Raw genomic sequence first — 17,740 nt, 5'->3', positions numbered from 1 at the left:
TGAAAAGACAGCAGGTGAGCATGGTCCTAGCCTCACAATGACATCCTCTTGAAAGGTGATGTCACTCGCAGCTCTCCAAAGCAACTTTATGAGGTATAGTTGTGCTTAATGGGGTCACCGGCATCTTTGACGAATCAGCCATTCTGAATGGTTCTACAAGACCTGTAAGCTTCCCCAACAAGACTTTGTTCTTAGAGTCCACTATCTGTGCATGTGAGATCAACATAATAACAACTATCTGCAGTAGTGTGAGTGCATTAACCCTCCCAGCCTGTGGGTGGCACTGTGATTGAGGCACACACCTGATTTCCAGTAGCTTTCTTCCCTCCTCCGACCTTTTGAGCGCTTCTCTGCTGTGCACTGTGGAGGTAGCAAACATGTAGATCAGCACACATCTAATAGCCTAAAGTTTACCTAAACTAATTAGCAGCAAACACATGCAACACGTGCAGTTGTATTTTATGTAATTTTATTTTACATTAGTTTTTACACTATGTCTAGTAATTCTCGCACTGTTGACCAATTAATGTTAATCCCCATTTACACCACCAATGACATTTGGATAGCCTGGTAAACAAAACTCATTCACAAAGTGAATAGAGTCTGGTCACTCATGATTAGGATTTCTTTCCAACACTTGCATTGCAATGGGTGCTAACTTTGAAATCATTGGTCCAGCCTAACCAACCAAATTATTCAGGGATTCATAATGTTACTTCCTACTTTGCCTAAACTTTACAAACTGACACTAAACAGCATTGGCAGTCAGGAAACAATGCGTGTGGGCCTTCCTCTGTAAATAAAAGTACACATTCTTCCGACAGACTTTTTATGCATGCATGCGTTGCTACTACTGTTCACTAGACACTTTTGATTTCAAAACTATAGCTTCATCCCCTCTCGTCGCTGATTGGGCAGGTAATCTGCCGACCAATGGAAACGGTAGTGAACTATGGTGTTCCAGACATTGAGGTATTATATATAACTGGAGAGAGTGACTAAGTCCCGCCCTCCATACAAATGAATGGTGGAGGCTAGGCTAGTAAATCCGGCCAATTCATAGTCAACGCCATCTTGAACACTGGGGTTCAGATCCAGCGCCATATGGCTCTGACCAGGCGCCAAGTTCAGTAGGGGTTAAGTCATTTAGAGACCTCAGACCAGCCTCAGACGAGTCCAGGAAGTGACGTCAATTCCGGAAATACGTACATAATTTACTTTACTCTTTATGGAGAATACAGCGGGAAAAAATGTGTTTTCTTTAACAGTTCATGGAAAAAATAGTCACATTAGGTAGAAGCTTTTTATTATTATTCGTAATTCACATTTATTTATTAAATGACTTAACTCCCTCTCGCCAAGTTCCAAAGCTGGAAATGACGCATGGACCAACGTCAATTTTTATTGGATATTCTGTAAAAAGAGAGTCGTCCTCCAGTTAAGAGGGTGGCGATAATGCACATACATTGCTTGCCACATAACAAGAAGAAAAAGTTGCTCGGGAACGCGCATGGAGTCCGAGTGGAGTCGCCCTGAAGCGCAACTTAATTTCATTGGTTAACTACGGATATTTCACCTAGCAGCAGCAGGACGGCAGGCAGAGGTGCTCTAAACGTATTCTAGCGTTGGCCCGTGACCAAATCAAGCCAATAATAGCTAGTAGACACAATAATGACTGGAGCCAGAGCCCTCAATAGCCACCCTGTTTTGAAAATGAAAAGATAATGCACAGAACGGCCAGCCTGAGCGGACAATTACGTCCCCAACTCATCTAAAATGTGGTGTCTGGAAATACTTTGGGTTGTACACCGCAGATGGTAAAGTAACCGTTAAAGATAATGTAGTTTGCCGACTGCAAAAAACAGTTTACTTACGCATCCATGACATTCAATCTTCGCGCTCACCTGTCGAGTTACTATCCAAATGAGTCAGAGGCCCAGTAGACGGCCAGAGCATCGCCAGGCGTCCAACATCGAATGATTGCATACTTTCAGTAAATCCTAAATTATGTCCGGGGTCTGCTATTTACTTAGGCTGCGCAAAGCACAGGTATGTATTCGAGGCAGACCTTTATTTCTTACATTGTGCGTTTTATTGTGAGACATGCGTTAGGCCACATTTGGAGGCTATCAAAAGCAAATGATTTTCGGTTTAGTATGGGATTTAATTTACTTTTGGACTGTTTTATTATATAGTTAAATGTTGAGACTGATGGGCACTTAAATCTAGGGGGTATTTGATGATTCACTGTAAAGTTTCATGTAGTTGAAAAAGTGTCGGAATTTCCAGCTCTTTATTGCGAGACAAGGCAGTCCCTTTCACTCATTCATTGAACGTGTGCTGTGCTCTAATGGAAACCTTATCGCGTAGCCAAGTAGCCTAAATTGAGTTATTTTTAATTATGCATGGTTTACTCTTTATTAAATTCGTAGGCTGGAATGCCTCGCGGCAACAATTGTGTTTAAATGTAGCCTAGTAGCCTACTGCTTCAGCCTCTGGCTAGCTCAAAAGGGGGCGGCTAGTGATGGGTAGCTTGAGAGCAACATATTGGAGACCCATGGTGTATAACGACGAGACAAGGGATTTATGCCGCTGTTGTGTAATTTATTGTCTTTAATCATGTTTAAGCTATTTTTGTTCGGGACAAACAACAACGAAACAAGATCAATACAATTTTCTTTATTTGTCATTTGCCAACACGGATTTTCGTGCACGGAGCTGGTTCCAAATGCTCCATGCGGCGCCATACTTGAAAATGGCGTATGTTATCATGCCGAAGCAAACTGCACGCTCTTGACCCCCTGGTTCCAGACTAGTATCTCCCTGAAAGAAGATCTAGGTAGGAGTGGCCAGGCTAGCATTTGGAGTCAATTAACCACTGATTAGCAGCAAACACACACGTATGTATGACCACCTTGTGAAAGGCACCTAACCCCAACTGCTACTGAAAGGGCCAGAGAGAGTGTGTGTGTGTGTGTGTGTGTGTGTGTGTGTGTGTGTGTGCACCTAACCTCAACTGCTACTGAAAGGGCCAGAGAGAGTGTGTGTGTGAGACTCACTTGGCGAACCCGATGAAGTCCTCATGGTTGGTGTTCATGTAGGAAAGCTCAACGTCAATCAGCAGCAGCACCTGGGAACAGAGAGAAGCACTCAGGCAGTGTGTTTTGTGTGTGTGTGTGTGTGTGTGTGTGCATGCATTAGACACACTTCTTCTCTTGATCTAGCTCTAGCATTCTGTGTGTATGTAGCTATGCGTGTGCGCGTGAGCCAGCAAGTTTGAATTACACTGTCCTTGTGTCGTTATAGCTTAAGTAGAGTGTGTGTGTGTGTGTGTGTGTGTGTGTGTGTGTGTGCGCGCGTGTGTGTGTGTGTCTGAGTGTATGTCTGTGTGTGTCTGTGTATGAGTGTATGTCTGTGTGTGTCTGTGTATGTCTGTCTGTGTGTGTGTGCATGTGCGTGCGTGCTTTGTTCACCTGTTCTTTGGTGCGGCTCTCGCGATCTCTGATGTGCTGGGTGACAATCCTCTCCATCTCCTCCCTTAACATGGGGTACTGAGCAAGCTGCAGACATCACACACACATCGGTGGGTCACTGCTCTCACACACACGCACACAACATGCTATTTGATGCATGTACAGTTGTACATTGTACAGTATACACACATCCATACACTCCATACATACACACACACACACACACACACACAATCCACCCTTTCACCCAACAGATTCTGCACCATGTTTAATAAATTGTCTTTGCAAAATAGAAAATTAACAGGAAGCTACATTTAAAGTCAAATGACAGGCTTGTGCAAAGTCTAAGACTTTGTCGTAATAATATTAAAACCACATAACCATTATGAAGAGTTATGTGTTCTGCTAATGCTTCACTGGTATTACATTGTCTGACATTTAGCCACAGTAAACACACATATGCAAACACAGCATAAGTCACAACGAACCAACATCACATAACTGAGCACAAACACAAAGAAGCATAGGACAGGTTTGGAGAAGGGGTAACCCTGAGCACCACCACTAAAAATTCCCTCTATGCGCACACACGTGCACACACACACACACACACACACACACACACTTTCAGCTTTAAGTTCCAATGCACCACGTCCAGCCGGTGAGTCTCCTAAAAGCCATCAAAGACATCACCTAACACCCTAACCCTAAAAAAGCCTAACCTTAGCACGTGTCTAACCATAACTCTAACCCTTATCATATTTCTAACACCCAAACCCTAGTCCATATTATATCCTTAATACCCAAACGCTAGTCCTTTGTGCATCCCTAACACCCTAACCCTAGTTCTTAGCAAGTCCCTAACACCCTAACCCTAGTCCTTAGCAAGTCCCTAACACTCAACCCTAGTTCTTAGCAAGTCCCCAACACCCAAACCCTAGTCCTTTGTGCATCCCTAACACCCTAACCCTAGTTCTTAGCAAGTCCCTAACACCCTAACCCTAGTTCTTATCAAGTCCCCAACATCCTCACCCTAGTTCTTAGCAAGTCCCCAACATCCTCACCCTAGTTCTTAGCAAGTCCCCAACATCCTCACCCTAGTTCTTAGCAAGTCCCTAACACCCTAACCCTAGTTCTTAGCAAGTCCCCAACATCCTAACTCTAGTTCTTATCAAGTCCCCAACACCCTAACCCTAGTTCTTAGCAAGTCCCCAACATCCTAACTCTAGTTCTTATCAAGTCCCCAACACCCTAACCCTAGTCCTTAACAAGTCCCCAACATCCTCACCCTTATTATATCCCTAACACCCAAACCCTAACCCTAGTCCTTAGCACGTCTCTAACACCCTAACCTAATCCATATCATATCCCTAACACCCTAACCCTAATATTTCTCATATCCCTAACACCCTAAACCTAGTCTTTAGTGCGTCACTAACACTCTTACTCAAAACCTAATCATAAACCTTGTCCATAGCAAGTCCCCAACACCGTAACCGTAACCCTTATCATATCTTAACACCCAAACCATAACCATAACCCTAGTCCTTAGAAAGGCCCCAACACCCTAACCTTAGTCCTTAGCAAGTGCCCAACACCCTAACCTTAGTCATTAGCAAAGTCATCACCCTTATCATATCCCTTACCCTAGTGCGTCCCTAACACCCTCACCCAAAACCTATCCCTAACACCTGGGCTTGAGGCTATCAAAACTATCAGACATTCGTGTTGTAATCAGGTCCACACAGGTGACTACACATAGATGCACTTTTTATCTGCATGTGGGGGTTAAGGGTCATGGATCTTTGGGTGCATTGGAAGTCAGGAACTCGGTGGTGCTCACATCTCAAAACTGTAGACTCGACCGACACAAAACCCTTGACAACAACACAAAATGGCAGCCATTTAGTGGGTGCTCTGCCTCATATGCCATACTAAACCACGAGCAAATAGGTGGGTTGGGGGGGGGGGAAGCATGCGGGAGTGAACAGCACACACTAATCATGCGGTGGTGGGGTGATGTGACTCTAAAGAGAGGAGTGAATGAAGAGAACAGGAGGGAGGGAAAAGGAAGAGAATAAGAAAGAGACTACAGACACCTCCTGTGGATCTTTGCTTAATGAAAATAAAACTGTGATATGCAGCAGGTTAAGCAGGTTTATTTGTATTACTTACTATTAATTACTATAAGATTGCATTTTGTTATTATTGCTGTAAGTTTGGTTCAAATGTATAAGGTTGCACATTTCGTGTGCACAAGAGGGCCAACGTCTCATCAGTCTAGAGAAGGAAAGAGTTCAACGGAAAGATGAATGAAAAGAATAGAGAATAAAGAAAAGAGAGAAAGTGAGAGATGCTCGAGAAGATGTCAGATAGATCTGTCAGTAAGGTGGGACACCTCCTGTGAACCTACAGTGGAGGGATACTCCAGAGAACTCCTGAGAGGCTAGCCCACATTGATTAGGAAGCGGACAAAATCTTCCGGAAACTAAGCCGGCTGACAGTAACAGAAATAAAAGGGCACGTAAGACAGGAGACGAGAGCGACCCAGGAAACTAATCAACCAAACAACCATGCAGAAAGAAAGAAAGGACAACACTGTTATTTCAGCATGCTTCTAAAAGTAGGAAGAACCAGACTAAGACAATTTGGCTAGCTGTTTCAAAAATTGGCCAGCAATTGCCACACAACAACGACAGAAAATATAGTTTTAGTAGAAATATAGTGACAGAGATAGAGCACATAAAAAGAAACATTCAAATGTGTATTCAGCCCGAATACAGGGGAGGTCTGAGTTTAGGATAGACCGATAGTTGCTGGACTAATCGCTTACAATGCTACAGTTTGGACCAAAAAGAGAGCAAAGACCCAGATATCAGGTAACTCTGGACTGGACCCTGCTCTGAGCTGACTGGAATCCAGAGGTGATCTGGGGCAGATTTGGGTCTGTTCAAGAGTTAGCGTCTATCTGCAGAGGTGATCTGGGGCAGAATTGTGTCTGTTCAAGAGTTAGCATCTATCTGCAGAGGTGATCTGGGGCAGAATTGGGTCTGTTCAAGCGTTAGCGTCTATCTGCAGAGGATCTAGTTCCCGCAACCTTTGCACTAAAAACGGTGGTCAATTTTAAGTGCACCTGGCCGATAATCTCTCCTCATGCTTAGCTAAGAAAAGCTAAGGTGTAATATCAAACAGCTAGCAAACAGAAGCTAACAATTTAAACATTACTGAGCATGACCCTCTCTGATAGCTCTCTATAGGATTGTTTTCAAAAGATGTTTAAGGTTCAGGGTTTTTATTTTTACTTCTATTTTGGAAAGGCAGTAAAACTTACAACAGCCTTTGGCCATCTTAGGAGATGAAGCATGAACTTTAGACATTATTTAAAACATATTTCTTACATATAGTCATATCAAACTTACATCAAATTACAATTGGTGCAAACTACAAACCCTGTTTACCCTGTCTGTTGACATTTGACGACAGAGAAAGGCGGGACAGCTGACAACATAATTGCTTGCGGTGCATGCACATACACATTACATTACATAGTGTACACATACAGGCCACGACATCACAAACCCCACCACCACCACACCACCGTACTGCACTGAACCGCTCCACACCGCACCAAGCACACGCTACTGACGTAGAGGACAGAAAAGCCATAGAGAGACAGACTGAGAGAGAGGGAGAGTGTGAAAGAGAGAGAGACAGGCAGACAGAGAGAGACAGACAGGCAGACCGAGAGAGAGAGAGACAGACAGGCAGACAGAGAGAGAGAGACAGACAGGCAGACCGAGAGAGAGAGAGAGAAAGAGAGAGAGACAGGCAGACAGAGAGAGAGAGAGAGAGAGACAGGCAGACAGAGAGAGAGTGAAAGAGAGAGAGACAGGCAGACAGAGAGAGAGAGAGAGACAGGCAGACAGAGAGAGAGAGTGAAAGAGAGAGAGACAGGCAGACAGAGAGAGAGAGAGACAGGCAGACAGAGAGAGAGAGAGAGTGAAAGAGAGAGACAGGCAGACCGAGAGAGAGAGAGAGTGAAAGAAAGAGACAGGCAGACAGAGAGAGAGAGAGAGTGAAAGAGAGAGACAGGCAGACAGAGAGAGAGAGAGAGTGAAAGAGAGAGACAGGCAGACCGAGAGAGAGTGAAAGAGAGAGAGAGACAGGCAGACAGAGAGAGATAGAGAGAGAGATCGGACAGTGCAGAACAAAGGCCAAGGCAGAGTGGACATGGCAGCAAGCGTGTGAATTGACGAGTGTACAACAGGACTACTACAGAAACTGATTAAGGAGGAAGTTCAGATCACACCAACTTTCCTGCAGCCCTCACAAATCAACCCCTCTTTAGTTAAGTGACTCTTTAGTTAAGTGTCCCTCTTGTAATTTTACATCTTATTTCATAAAGTTGTGATATTGCAGATCTGTTCGAGCTTATATATGCCAGACTGGTGTAAATAAGTGTCAGCCTGTTCTGTGTGGCTACCTCCAGCTGTCGATGAATGTCTCATCCCTTCATCTCTTTAATAGGGTGCGAGTGAGAGAGTAGATCGCTGAGCGTCTCATCTCTTCGGGCAGCTTAATAGGTGAGAGAGTAGATCGCTTCTTTTAGCTTTGCTCTGTCTTTCTGGCGTGTGTAAGCTGAGCGCGAGTCCAGCCATCGGTCTACCCAAACGACTAAGGCACACACGTGGAGAGACGTGAGGTCGTGTGAATGTGAGGACAGAGGCTCCGCATTACCTTCTCGCTACACTTTCGTATGGTGGACGTTAGCTCGCTCACCACCATATCTATGCACTTAAGCACGGGCACCTGAAGCTTTTGGATCTGCTTTTTCACTATGGCCTCAAAGGCCAGATCTGGGGTAAAGAGACCGGTCCTGCAGAGGAAGAAGGTGAATGTGAGAGAGAAGAGAATAGAAGAGAAGAGAAGAGGAGAGAGAGAGTGAGAGAGTGAGAGAGGTGGGTGGTGAGAGGGGGATTGAAAAAGGGAGAAGAGAAAAGAAAGAGGGAGTAGGGTAAGGAAGGGTAAAAAAAACAGCATGAGGGGAGAAGGGAAAGAAAAGAGAAAGCAAGTGAAAAGAAAAAAGACAAAGAAAAGGGAGTGGAAGAAAGAAAGACAGGAAGAAAGAAAGAAAGGAAGATAGAAAGAAAGAAGGGGAGGAGAGGGAAGAAAGAAATACAGGGCAAAAGCAGGAGAGAGCAAGTAGCAAACGACAGTTGGGTAAGAGAAGAAAAGATGAAAGAGAGAGAAGTGATTGACAGGAAGAGGATAAGAGAAGTAATGGCCACCCAAGAAGGCCCGAATGTGAGGAAGGAGAGAAAGATGAGAGAGAGAGAGACAGAGAAAGAGAGAGACAGAAAGAGAGTATACACAGATATAGACAGAACGAGTGCAGGTAGAAGAAGAGAAAAGAGGGAACATATGAACAGCACAGGAGGAAAGAGAAGGCAAGTGAGACATTGGTCATCTCCTTAAAAGCCATTCAACAGGAGGACAGTCAGGGGCTCCCCTCTCGACGTTCACTCCCCCTCAGTGGGAGAGGGAGAGAGAGAGAAACCCCACACCACCTCGTCTCTCGGCCAACAGCTTCGAGCATCAAACCCTGAGACTAAGGCAGGGACCTGGAGACACACAGACAACTCCATACCTGTCTCCCACTCCTCTGCTATGTTCTTAGGGACCAGCGTCCACCTCTGCCCTACAACCACCTCCTCCCCCTATACTCTTGCCCTTATAACCCCCCCCAAAATGAACTTGCCTGTAGAACCCACCTAATACCCCTCTTTCCCCCAGAACCCCCCCCCCCCCCCCCCCCCCAATGCCCCTCTGCCCCCACACCACTATTAGGGGGCAGAAGAGGCTCAGGGCCTCTACATGTCATGAATGCCCTAGTTGATGTCTAGTGGAGGTCACATCAGAGACAAGTGTCAATAACTGCCAGACCTGGTCTAGACAATAACCCCTCTCCCATACCTGAGGTGCGTTTGGCACACAGTGTTTGGCAAACAGTGGCGAACGCTCAACAAAATGTTTTCTCTGAACAATTAAATTTGAACGATTTGGTGTAAACATTCCATTGTCACGGTAACACCTCGTCTAGTTCACGTCCAGCTCCACTGTATGTTTACGGAGAACTACCTCCTCAGACTGTTCGCGAGTGTTCACAAACATTCGCCAAAATCTCAAGGCAAACATAAATCCGTTTGCAAACATTCACCTATGTTTACGAATTTGAACGCACCTCTGGTCTAGACAATAAACCCTCTCCCAGACCTGGTCTAATCTCTGGTCTAGAGTCAGCCTGGCTGAATACACCCTTCAAGGGTGATTGAGGGCAACTCTGAAGTCCTACACTGTTCTGTTGTGGAGACTGAGGACCGGAGGATGGAGGTTGCCTTTGGTTCCAGGTGCGCTGCCACTGTCTCACCAGCAGGTGGCAGTATGCTAAGCTCACACATGATCATGCAGGGATCAGGCTGCTGCTCAGTCTCTGGAACTTACTTTAGCCTATCCCCCACTCACTCTCTTGCTCTCTTTCTTTCTCTCTTTCTCTCTCACACACACACACACACACACACACACACACACACACACACACACACACACACACACACACCACAACAGAGCAGCTTGCAAATGTCATTTTACTCCCCCAGAGTGAATCTGTTACTATGGAGCATCTTTTACTGCTGCTATGGCAACCTGATCCCTGGCCAGCCTCAGCATAGTGAGCTCAGCATCCAGATACCTCTACTTCCAACATTAAGCTAATTGTGGCTACACACACACACACACACACACACACACTCACACACACACCAGTGCCCGCCCCCACCAACACACCACTGCCAACCAGCTACTGCAATGCGCAGGAACAGGGGCCATAGTGCCAGACAGCAAACTCTTTTTTTCCATTTTGTCTTTCATTTTGTTAAGTGCGAGTTTGAGGGGGGAGGGGGGGGGGTGTAGACATAGCCTGTGCTCCGGTTGCTGGTTTACCTTCTGCGTACACTGCCTAACCGTATTGACTAGCTCAGATATGACCATGTCCACACATTTATGGCACGGCTCTTTGATCTTCCCGATCTGCCTTTTCACAATGGTCTCAAAGGCCATGTCCGGGGTGAAGAGGCCAGTTCTGTCCAGTGCATGCCACAGGGACACACGCAGAACCAGCCAAAGAAAAACAAACAAACAGGAAAGGGGGACAACGAAAGAGAGGAGGAGGAGTGGAGGGGAGAAGAGAAAGAGGGAGGGAGGGAGGTTAGGCGGAAGAAATAAGAGTTAATTAAACAGAATTTTAAATCAAACACACACACACACCAACACCTGCATGCACACACACACACACACACACACACTTGCTCAACATTATTAAAGTTATTTCTGATTAAGAATAAAATAAATAAAAGCTGATAACAGAGATGACTGACGATAAGAAGCAGTCAGTGCATGCTTCCATTGCAGTCCTGCAGTCCTCCTGCAGTCCATAACCTGTTTTGGTTTGTTCTTTGGCTAGACACATCACTGTAAAACTAACATCTGTAGGCACCTTTTGTGGGAATCACCACCATCTTAAGATTTACCATCAACCTCCAGACCTCAGCTCACCTGACTCCACACAAACAGCATAACAACCAGAGACTACTAGGGTTCCAAACTATTACATGTCAGAATATGATCCACATGACCCAATGGGCCCTGAGTAAAGCAGTTTGGAGGTATAATTCAACAATAATGGTGGTCACATTGTACATCAGAAACAATGGTATCTACTAGCACATGGAAGAACATATGGTCTCAAATATGAGGAAGTGGTCATATTTTACCATGAAAATACATGGTCTTAATGTAATATGAAGAGGTGGTCATACTTTACTATGAGCACTATACATGGTTTGACTCCACAGTAGAAGTGTGGCTAAAGTGTCATCAGTCATCAGATAACATGGAGTAGCGCTAACTTCTATGTTGTTTCATAGCTGTAGATAACTACGACAGTGGCCACACATGGCAAGCAGTAGTGTGATTCTCCCCAAGCAGCTCCTACTGTACATAGGAAAGGGCAGATCGGTGGAGACCAGTCATTCTAGAGGCTTGGAGCCACTTTAGTTCTGGGCAACCCTGTTTCTAACACTCTGACATCAATCCCATGACTTTACGCTCATGAGAGCACATAAAGGCTCCAACAACAAATCAGGCCTGCGCTACACTGGGTCCGCAACTGAAGCGCTCGATTCGTATAATTTAAAAATAGGTTTAGGAGACTGGTCTGATAGTTTTGAACGTACATGCTGCTGTGGTGTAGCCATTTCCATTGATTACAGTGGAAGCTAATTGTTGCAGCAGATGCTATGCAAACTGAACGCTTCAGTTACGTGCCCGTTGTAGCCTCCCTGTCAGGCATTTGTCTCTAGATGTGAGCCTGTTGGTGTGGTCCGGATCGAGCAGAACCTCAGAATGACTGACAGAAGGACTGTACTCACACTCACACGAGGTAGTTACAGACTAGACCAGTACAAGACTCACACAGACAGACAGACAGACAGACGGTCAGCCAAGGCTACGAACTACACCTTTTTCACAGCAGCCATTTTGACATGAAATAGTAGGGGAAGCACAGGTGTTACTAATTACATGAATGAAGTCTCTGATCAATTAAAGTGTAGCAGAATCAGAACCTTAATGTAATACACCTGGGTGTGCCATATATTTCATATGAAAAATGGCTACTGTGAAAAAGGTCCATTATCTGGGGGTCAGTCACAAATCTAATCACATTATCTGTGTATGTGTGTGTGTGTGTAGTATATCACTTAAAAAGATCTGGACAGACAGCGGATGCCGTTGCTGGTGGATAAGGGCAGGCATAAAGGTCTCCTCCAGATAGCCGAGGTCTATGATCAGACTTGTGAGTGACTGAATTCCAACAGATGGGCCGATAATGGAAAAAGATAAAAAAAATGGAGTGTGTGGTGTGTGAGAAAGAGAGAGAGAGGATGGGAGAAGGTAAGAGCAGACGTGCCTGATGCCATGGATGTTCTTGATGGCATAGCTGATTTCCTTACGAAGCTCCTTCTCATCGAACTCCATCTAAACAAACAAAGAAAAAGAAAGGAGATAGAGAGGAGGGAAAGGGAAAGAGAGAGAAAGAGATTTTAGAGAATGTTTAGTCCCACATGTTAAACCTTAACTAGTTGAAGTCTAGAGTGCTGTACTCTGGGCAGGAAGTTAATTAGTCACTAATTAAGTGTTAATTGATTGGAAACAAACCCTGTCCACATCACCTGCTTCTGAGCATTACAGAGTCAGTGCTAAAGACTAGGAGGTTCTGAGGAAAGTTAGGTAAGTGTACGTTCTAAAAACAATATTTCAAAAGATAGTTATCCTTTTCACTTTTGAACTCTTTTTAACACTTACTTTTTTCAATGATGTTGTTGACAGTCCCATTTTCACAGTCACATGCACACACACAAACTCTCTCACTCTCTTTCTCACTCTCTCTCTCTCACACACACACACACACACACGCACACACACGAGTTTAAGTTGAGTCGAGTTTTAAAAAAGTTATTTATTTTGACGTGATTTGATGCCCCTTGCACTGCAAGCTATACGCTATTTTGCGGTTAATGCAAAAATGGCCTAGATCAAAACTATTCGGATTAATGTATTTTTGCTCCCAAACAAAAGTTTGAATGTTATCATCCATAAATAGACCCTGGGTTGTTAAAACTTCCATTAATTAATCATCCAAAAATGATTGGATTCCATTTTTGAAAATTTGGCATTCAGTTAAGAAGGTATACGCATACAGTAAATACACCTACTACAATGCTCTGCTGCATGTGCTCTAATTGAGGAAATAAACAAAATATATTATATGGTCATGAGATCTATTTAGATAGAGACGATCTTTGACAGTCATTTTCATACAACCGATAAAATAGATGGCATTTCGCTAAATTAGTGATTTATTACATTTGCGGGAAGTTAATGTAATAACTTTTTTATACCTTCCCACAAAAGTGATAACTTCCCACTAATGTACTAATTTCTAAGCTGGTGGAAAATGAGTTATTACGGTGGTTGCAGGCATCAGTTATTACGTTCAAAAAGTGCAGATGTTTATTACATTGGTGGTTTATTATGTTTGAGGGAAGTTATTACGTTGGTGGGTACAATGTTAACTTAACTTGCCTGTGATCCTGAGTCTGCCATCTTTTATGCTTGCCTGCGATCTGGCAGTGATTTATTGGCCAGATTAAATGTACTGCAAATACAGTTGATATTGTCCCAAATGAAACCTAACTGTTCTGAATTGGACATGTTTTCAGTAACTTTGACCCTGTTGACTGTACTGGACTGTAAATATGTTGGAAAGATGCTTTGGTGCACTGTGCTGTATCTATTTAAAGCATCACTGATTTATTTATTTCTATGTGATATATTTGTTTCTGCACATGTGGCAGATTATTCATGGACTAGCTCAGGTAAAATATCACTGCAGATGTTTAGGGGACTGTTTATATATATATATATATATATATATATATATATATATATATATATATATATATATATATATATATTGTTGTATTTGTGTGCTTATACACTATGAGAGATTATGATAGTCTGTGAGAGCAGGTAGGTGTGCAAAGACAAAATATTTTGGTGTAAACCTAGATATTTATGTGTTGTAGTTGTGTTTGTAGATTTTTTTGTGTGTGTATGCATGTCTGCTCTGTATGTGCATCTGTGATTGTGTGTGTGTGTGTCAGAGTGTGTGTGTGTGTGTGTGTGTTCTTTTTTCCAGAGCAGGATGGTGGAATGTTTTACTCATGAGGACAGAGGGCCCGGAGGGAGAGGCGAGCCATGAGTCACACACACACACACACACACTGACACACTCAGTCACAAATACACACACACACAGGCCTACACACACAGCAGCATATAAAGGTACTTTCCCCTCTCCGCGACCTGTTACTTTTGGAGCAGCGTGTGCTTTTCTAGGAACAGGAATTCAGTCCCCCTCCATAACTTCCATTACGTGGAAAATGACCACAGACACACACACACACACACACACACACACACACACACACACACATACACACACACACAGCAAACGAGCCGTCACGCCTGGCTCACATGGGCTGAGCCTAATAGCAACTGGCTCTAGAACACATGGGCCAGATCAGGCCCAGGTCCAATCCAGATTCACACCATTCATGTTATATCCATACTAGATTCACACCTGATTCATGTTAGATCCAAACTAGAGTCACACCAGATTCATTCCAGATCAGAGACAGATTACAACTAATGTATATTCATACCAGAGTCATACCAATTAGAGCCAAATCCAAAACCAGATTTATTTGTTCACTCCACAGATTCACTCCAAGCTGAGCCGGTATCAGGTTAGGCTTCTGATACCCTTGAGGAGCATAGTGTGTGAATAACTGTACACAAAAGGAGTGTGTATGTGTATAGCAAAATTGGGACGAGAATGAGTTTGTATGGTCAGCCATGAGTACAAAACATACACACACACACCTGTTCACAGATACTCACCTTTACAAGCTCGAAGGGGAAGCGCTCGTGGAAGATGCGGTTGATCCTGGCACCTCCTGAGAGCTCGGCGGTGTCGATCTGATCCCCTGAGCCCTCGATACGCTTCTCAAAGTCCACTGAGAACTGCTGCACCATCCTGAGAGGGGAGAGAGGAGGAGAGAGGACAGGAGAGATGTGAGGAGAGGAAGGGGGAAAGTGGTTATAGTCACACGTGTGTGTGTGTGTGTGTGTGTGAGTGCCTGTTCATGTTTGGGTGCATGGGCTATAGTGTGTGTGTACTGTATTGTTCATGAAGGGTTGCTTGTGCAGAAGTGCTTTTGTGTGTGTGACTAACTGGAGCAGGGCTTTGGTCTTGCGTGAGGGGTCATCTGGCCTGTAGTGCTTGTACTCCTCCACCTCCTTCTCAATGGACAGCAGTTGGCTCTGCAGCTTGGACCGTAGAGCAGGCAGGGTGTCGCGGATGTGATTGGTCAGTTGCTAATGACATCACAGGAAAAGAAAAACTCATATAAACCACTCAAATTGCACCATGTACAATGTACAGAAATCAGAATACTTTTTGTACAGGGATGGTAAACATGTTCAGAGTAGAACCATAGGTTATCAAGTGTCTTCAATATTTTATTTTAAACACTTACAGTATGCTTATTGTATGTTTTACTATTACTGTATGTTTATTATCAGTACTGATATTAATGTGCAAAATATATTTCCTACAAAATATATTTCCTACAGGTGTCTGGTTTGCAAAGGGGGACAACTCGGCTTCAGGAAGTAAAAGTCTTGCCATGTATTCCTTCTAGTTCTACACTTAACACTTAATTAGTCATTTAATTAATTAGCTGATTTACAGTGCCTGACTGAGTTGGGCTAATTAGAATTGGATGGTGTAGCGTATGGTTGGAACACACATGTGGTCATCAAACTTTTACGGCTTCTACACACAGTTGCGTTCTCAACGCGAGCGACGGGAGAAACGTGACGCAACGGACCCACAGTTCAGTTCGGCAACGGATGACGTGAGCCCATGTAAAGTGAATGGGATAGGTAAGTGTGTAGGAGCCGTTACTCTCTGAAGCTGGAAGGCCAGCAGCACAGTGGCTTATTGGGGCCCCTCACCTGGTTGAGGGCTTTCTGCAGGTACGGGGTCCCCATGCGGTCGGCCAAGTGCCTGTATCCGGGGTGCGACATGAAGAACTTCTTCTCGGCTGCCATGGCAGCATGGATGTCCTTCTTGCCATCGATGTCGGCCTGACTGCGGTTCACCACGCCAATGTAACCTGTGCACATCATGGCATGTTAGATAGCTCAATGGGTCGATCAGACAGGATGTGGTTTTTGCAGTGAGGTGCGTGTCTTTTATGTTGTTTCATATTGGCAGTAAGCGCTTTGCGCGCTGCTTATGCGCCCAGAGCGCCTCGCGTTTCGTGCGCCTGCTGCGCGTTGTGTTTTTGCAGAGGCGCCCTGAGCGTTCAACTCAAAGCGGAGAAGGGCCCCCGCTTTTATGAAAACATTGTGCACTTCGTGCTTTATGAGCGGCAAAGCACGTCCTGTCTGATTGTCCCCTAAGACCTAACCCTGAAAAAATCCTTTATACATCAGTGCTAAAACCATCACTGTTAAACCAAATGAAACCAGTAGACTATGCTAACATTTTATTAATCCAGGGATATAAAGTCACACTAAGTGTAATATGGTGCATGTATACTGTAAGCTAATGTTATTTTTGTAATGTATGTGTACATTTGGGTGTTTGGTTGAACAAAAAGGTTCTTTATGTAAGTTTGTGTAAATCTTTCCTTGAACAGGCTACCCAGAGATACAAAACTAGCAAATTGTATCATATTGTATCATGCTTAATCTTGCAACACACGATCACATTCAGAGCCCCCTCAGTCACAAGACATATCATAATCAGCACAATCCTTGCAGCTCATGTCATGAAGTTCAATTTCAGTAAACTGAATACAATCAGTTCAATCTAAACTAAAAGTTTAGATTGAAACCTTACTAAAAGTTTAGATTGAAACCTAAAAAATGCCCAAAGCATTGTCTAATGTAATTGTCTAACAAGCCAACTGAATTGAACTGATTCATATACATACAGCTTTACAACCTTTACAAAAAAAAACACAACTTGGGTGGTTCATCATGAAATAATGAAGGAGGTTGAAGAAGAAGGGAAGAGAATGGAAGGGGAAGAGGAGAAAAAAGGAGGAGAAACTGAAGGGAAGGGGAGGATGGGAAGGTGTCCAGAAAGGGTTATGGTTCCCCCCCCCCCACCCCCACCCCCCCCAGTTAGTCTCCCATGCGTTTGAGCCCAGCAGTGAAGTTCTTTCAGCCTGAGTGGCGGCAGTCTCATGAACTGGGCTTGTGGTTTCATATGCCAAGCATTAACATGGAGAGAGTGACAGATCAGAGAGAGAGAGAAAAAGAGAGAGAGAGAGAGAGAGAGAGAGACTACAACATAGAGGTCTCCACACAGACTGAGTTGAGATGGAAAAAGTGCAAATCAGCAAATAGCATTCGAGGGTTGCCCATAAATATGTTTTATTGCGATAAAAGTAACCTTTTCTCCAGATGTGGCTGAAATCAAGACATTGTTTTTCACTTCCTCACTCTTTCCAAACCTATCTCTCTCTATCTCTCTCACTTTTCCTCTTTCTCTCTCTCATACACCCACACAC

General features: G+C 44.1%; 1 protein-coding gene across 5 annotated transcripts in view; it reads right to left on the bottom strand.

Moving 5' to 3' along the window:
• dnm1a (dynamin 1a) overlaps positions 1–17,740 on the bottom strand; it is a 78,631-nt gene that overhangs the window by 37,507 nt on the left and 23,384 nt on the right. For 4 of the 5 annotated variants that reach the window (XM_076284076.1, XM_076284077.1, XM_076284075.1 and 1 more), the window contains exons 6-13: positions 16,173–16,333; positions 15,388–15,530; positions 15,054–15,189; positions 12,499–12,566; positions 10,473–10,611; positions 3,474–3,560; positions 3,060–3,130; positions 303–360 (exon numbers count right to left, since the gene is read on the bottom strand). In XM_076284076.1, the coding sequence (XP_076140191.1) occupies positions 303–360; positions 3,060–3,130; positions 3,474–3,560; positions 10,473–10,611; positions 12,499–12,566; positions 15,054–15,189; positions 15,388–15,530; positions 16,173–16,333 (863 nt within the window). Of the gene's footprint in view, positions 1–302; positions 361–3,059; positions 3,131–3,473; positions 3,561–8,210; positions 8,350–10,472; positions 10,612–12,498; positions 12,567–15,053; positions 15,190–15,387; positions 15,531–16,172; positions 16,334–17,740 lie in introns of all 5 variants that reach the window. The other variant, XM_076284079.1, reaches the window with a different exon arrangement.

The sequence above is a fragment of the Alosa pseudoharengus genome, unplaced genomic scaffold, assembly GCF_046254945.1.
Source record: "Alosa pseudoharengus isolate Yale_2024_CS ecotype anadromous, Long Island Sound unplaced genomic scaffold, YU_APseudo_1.1 YU_APseudo_1.1_scf_14, whole genome shotgun sequence".
NCBI lineage: Eukaryota > Metazoa > Chordata > Actinopteri > Clupeiformes > Clupeidae > Alosa > Alosa pseudoharengus.
This window is presented reverse-complemented; position numbering and strand designations above follow the sequence as displayed.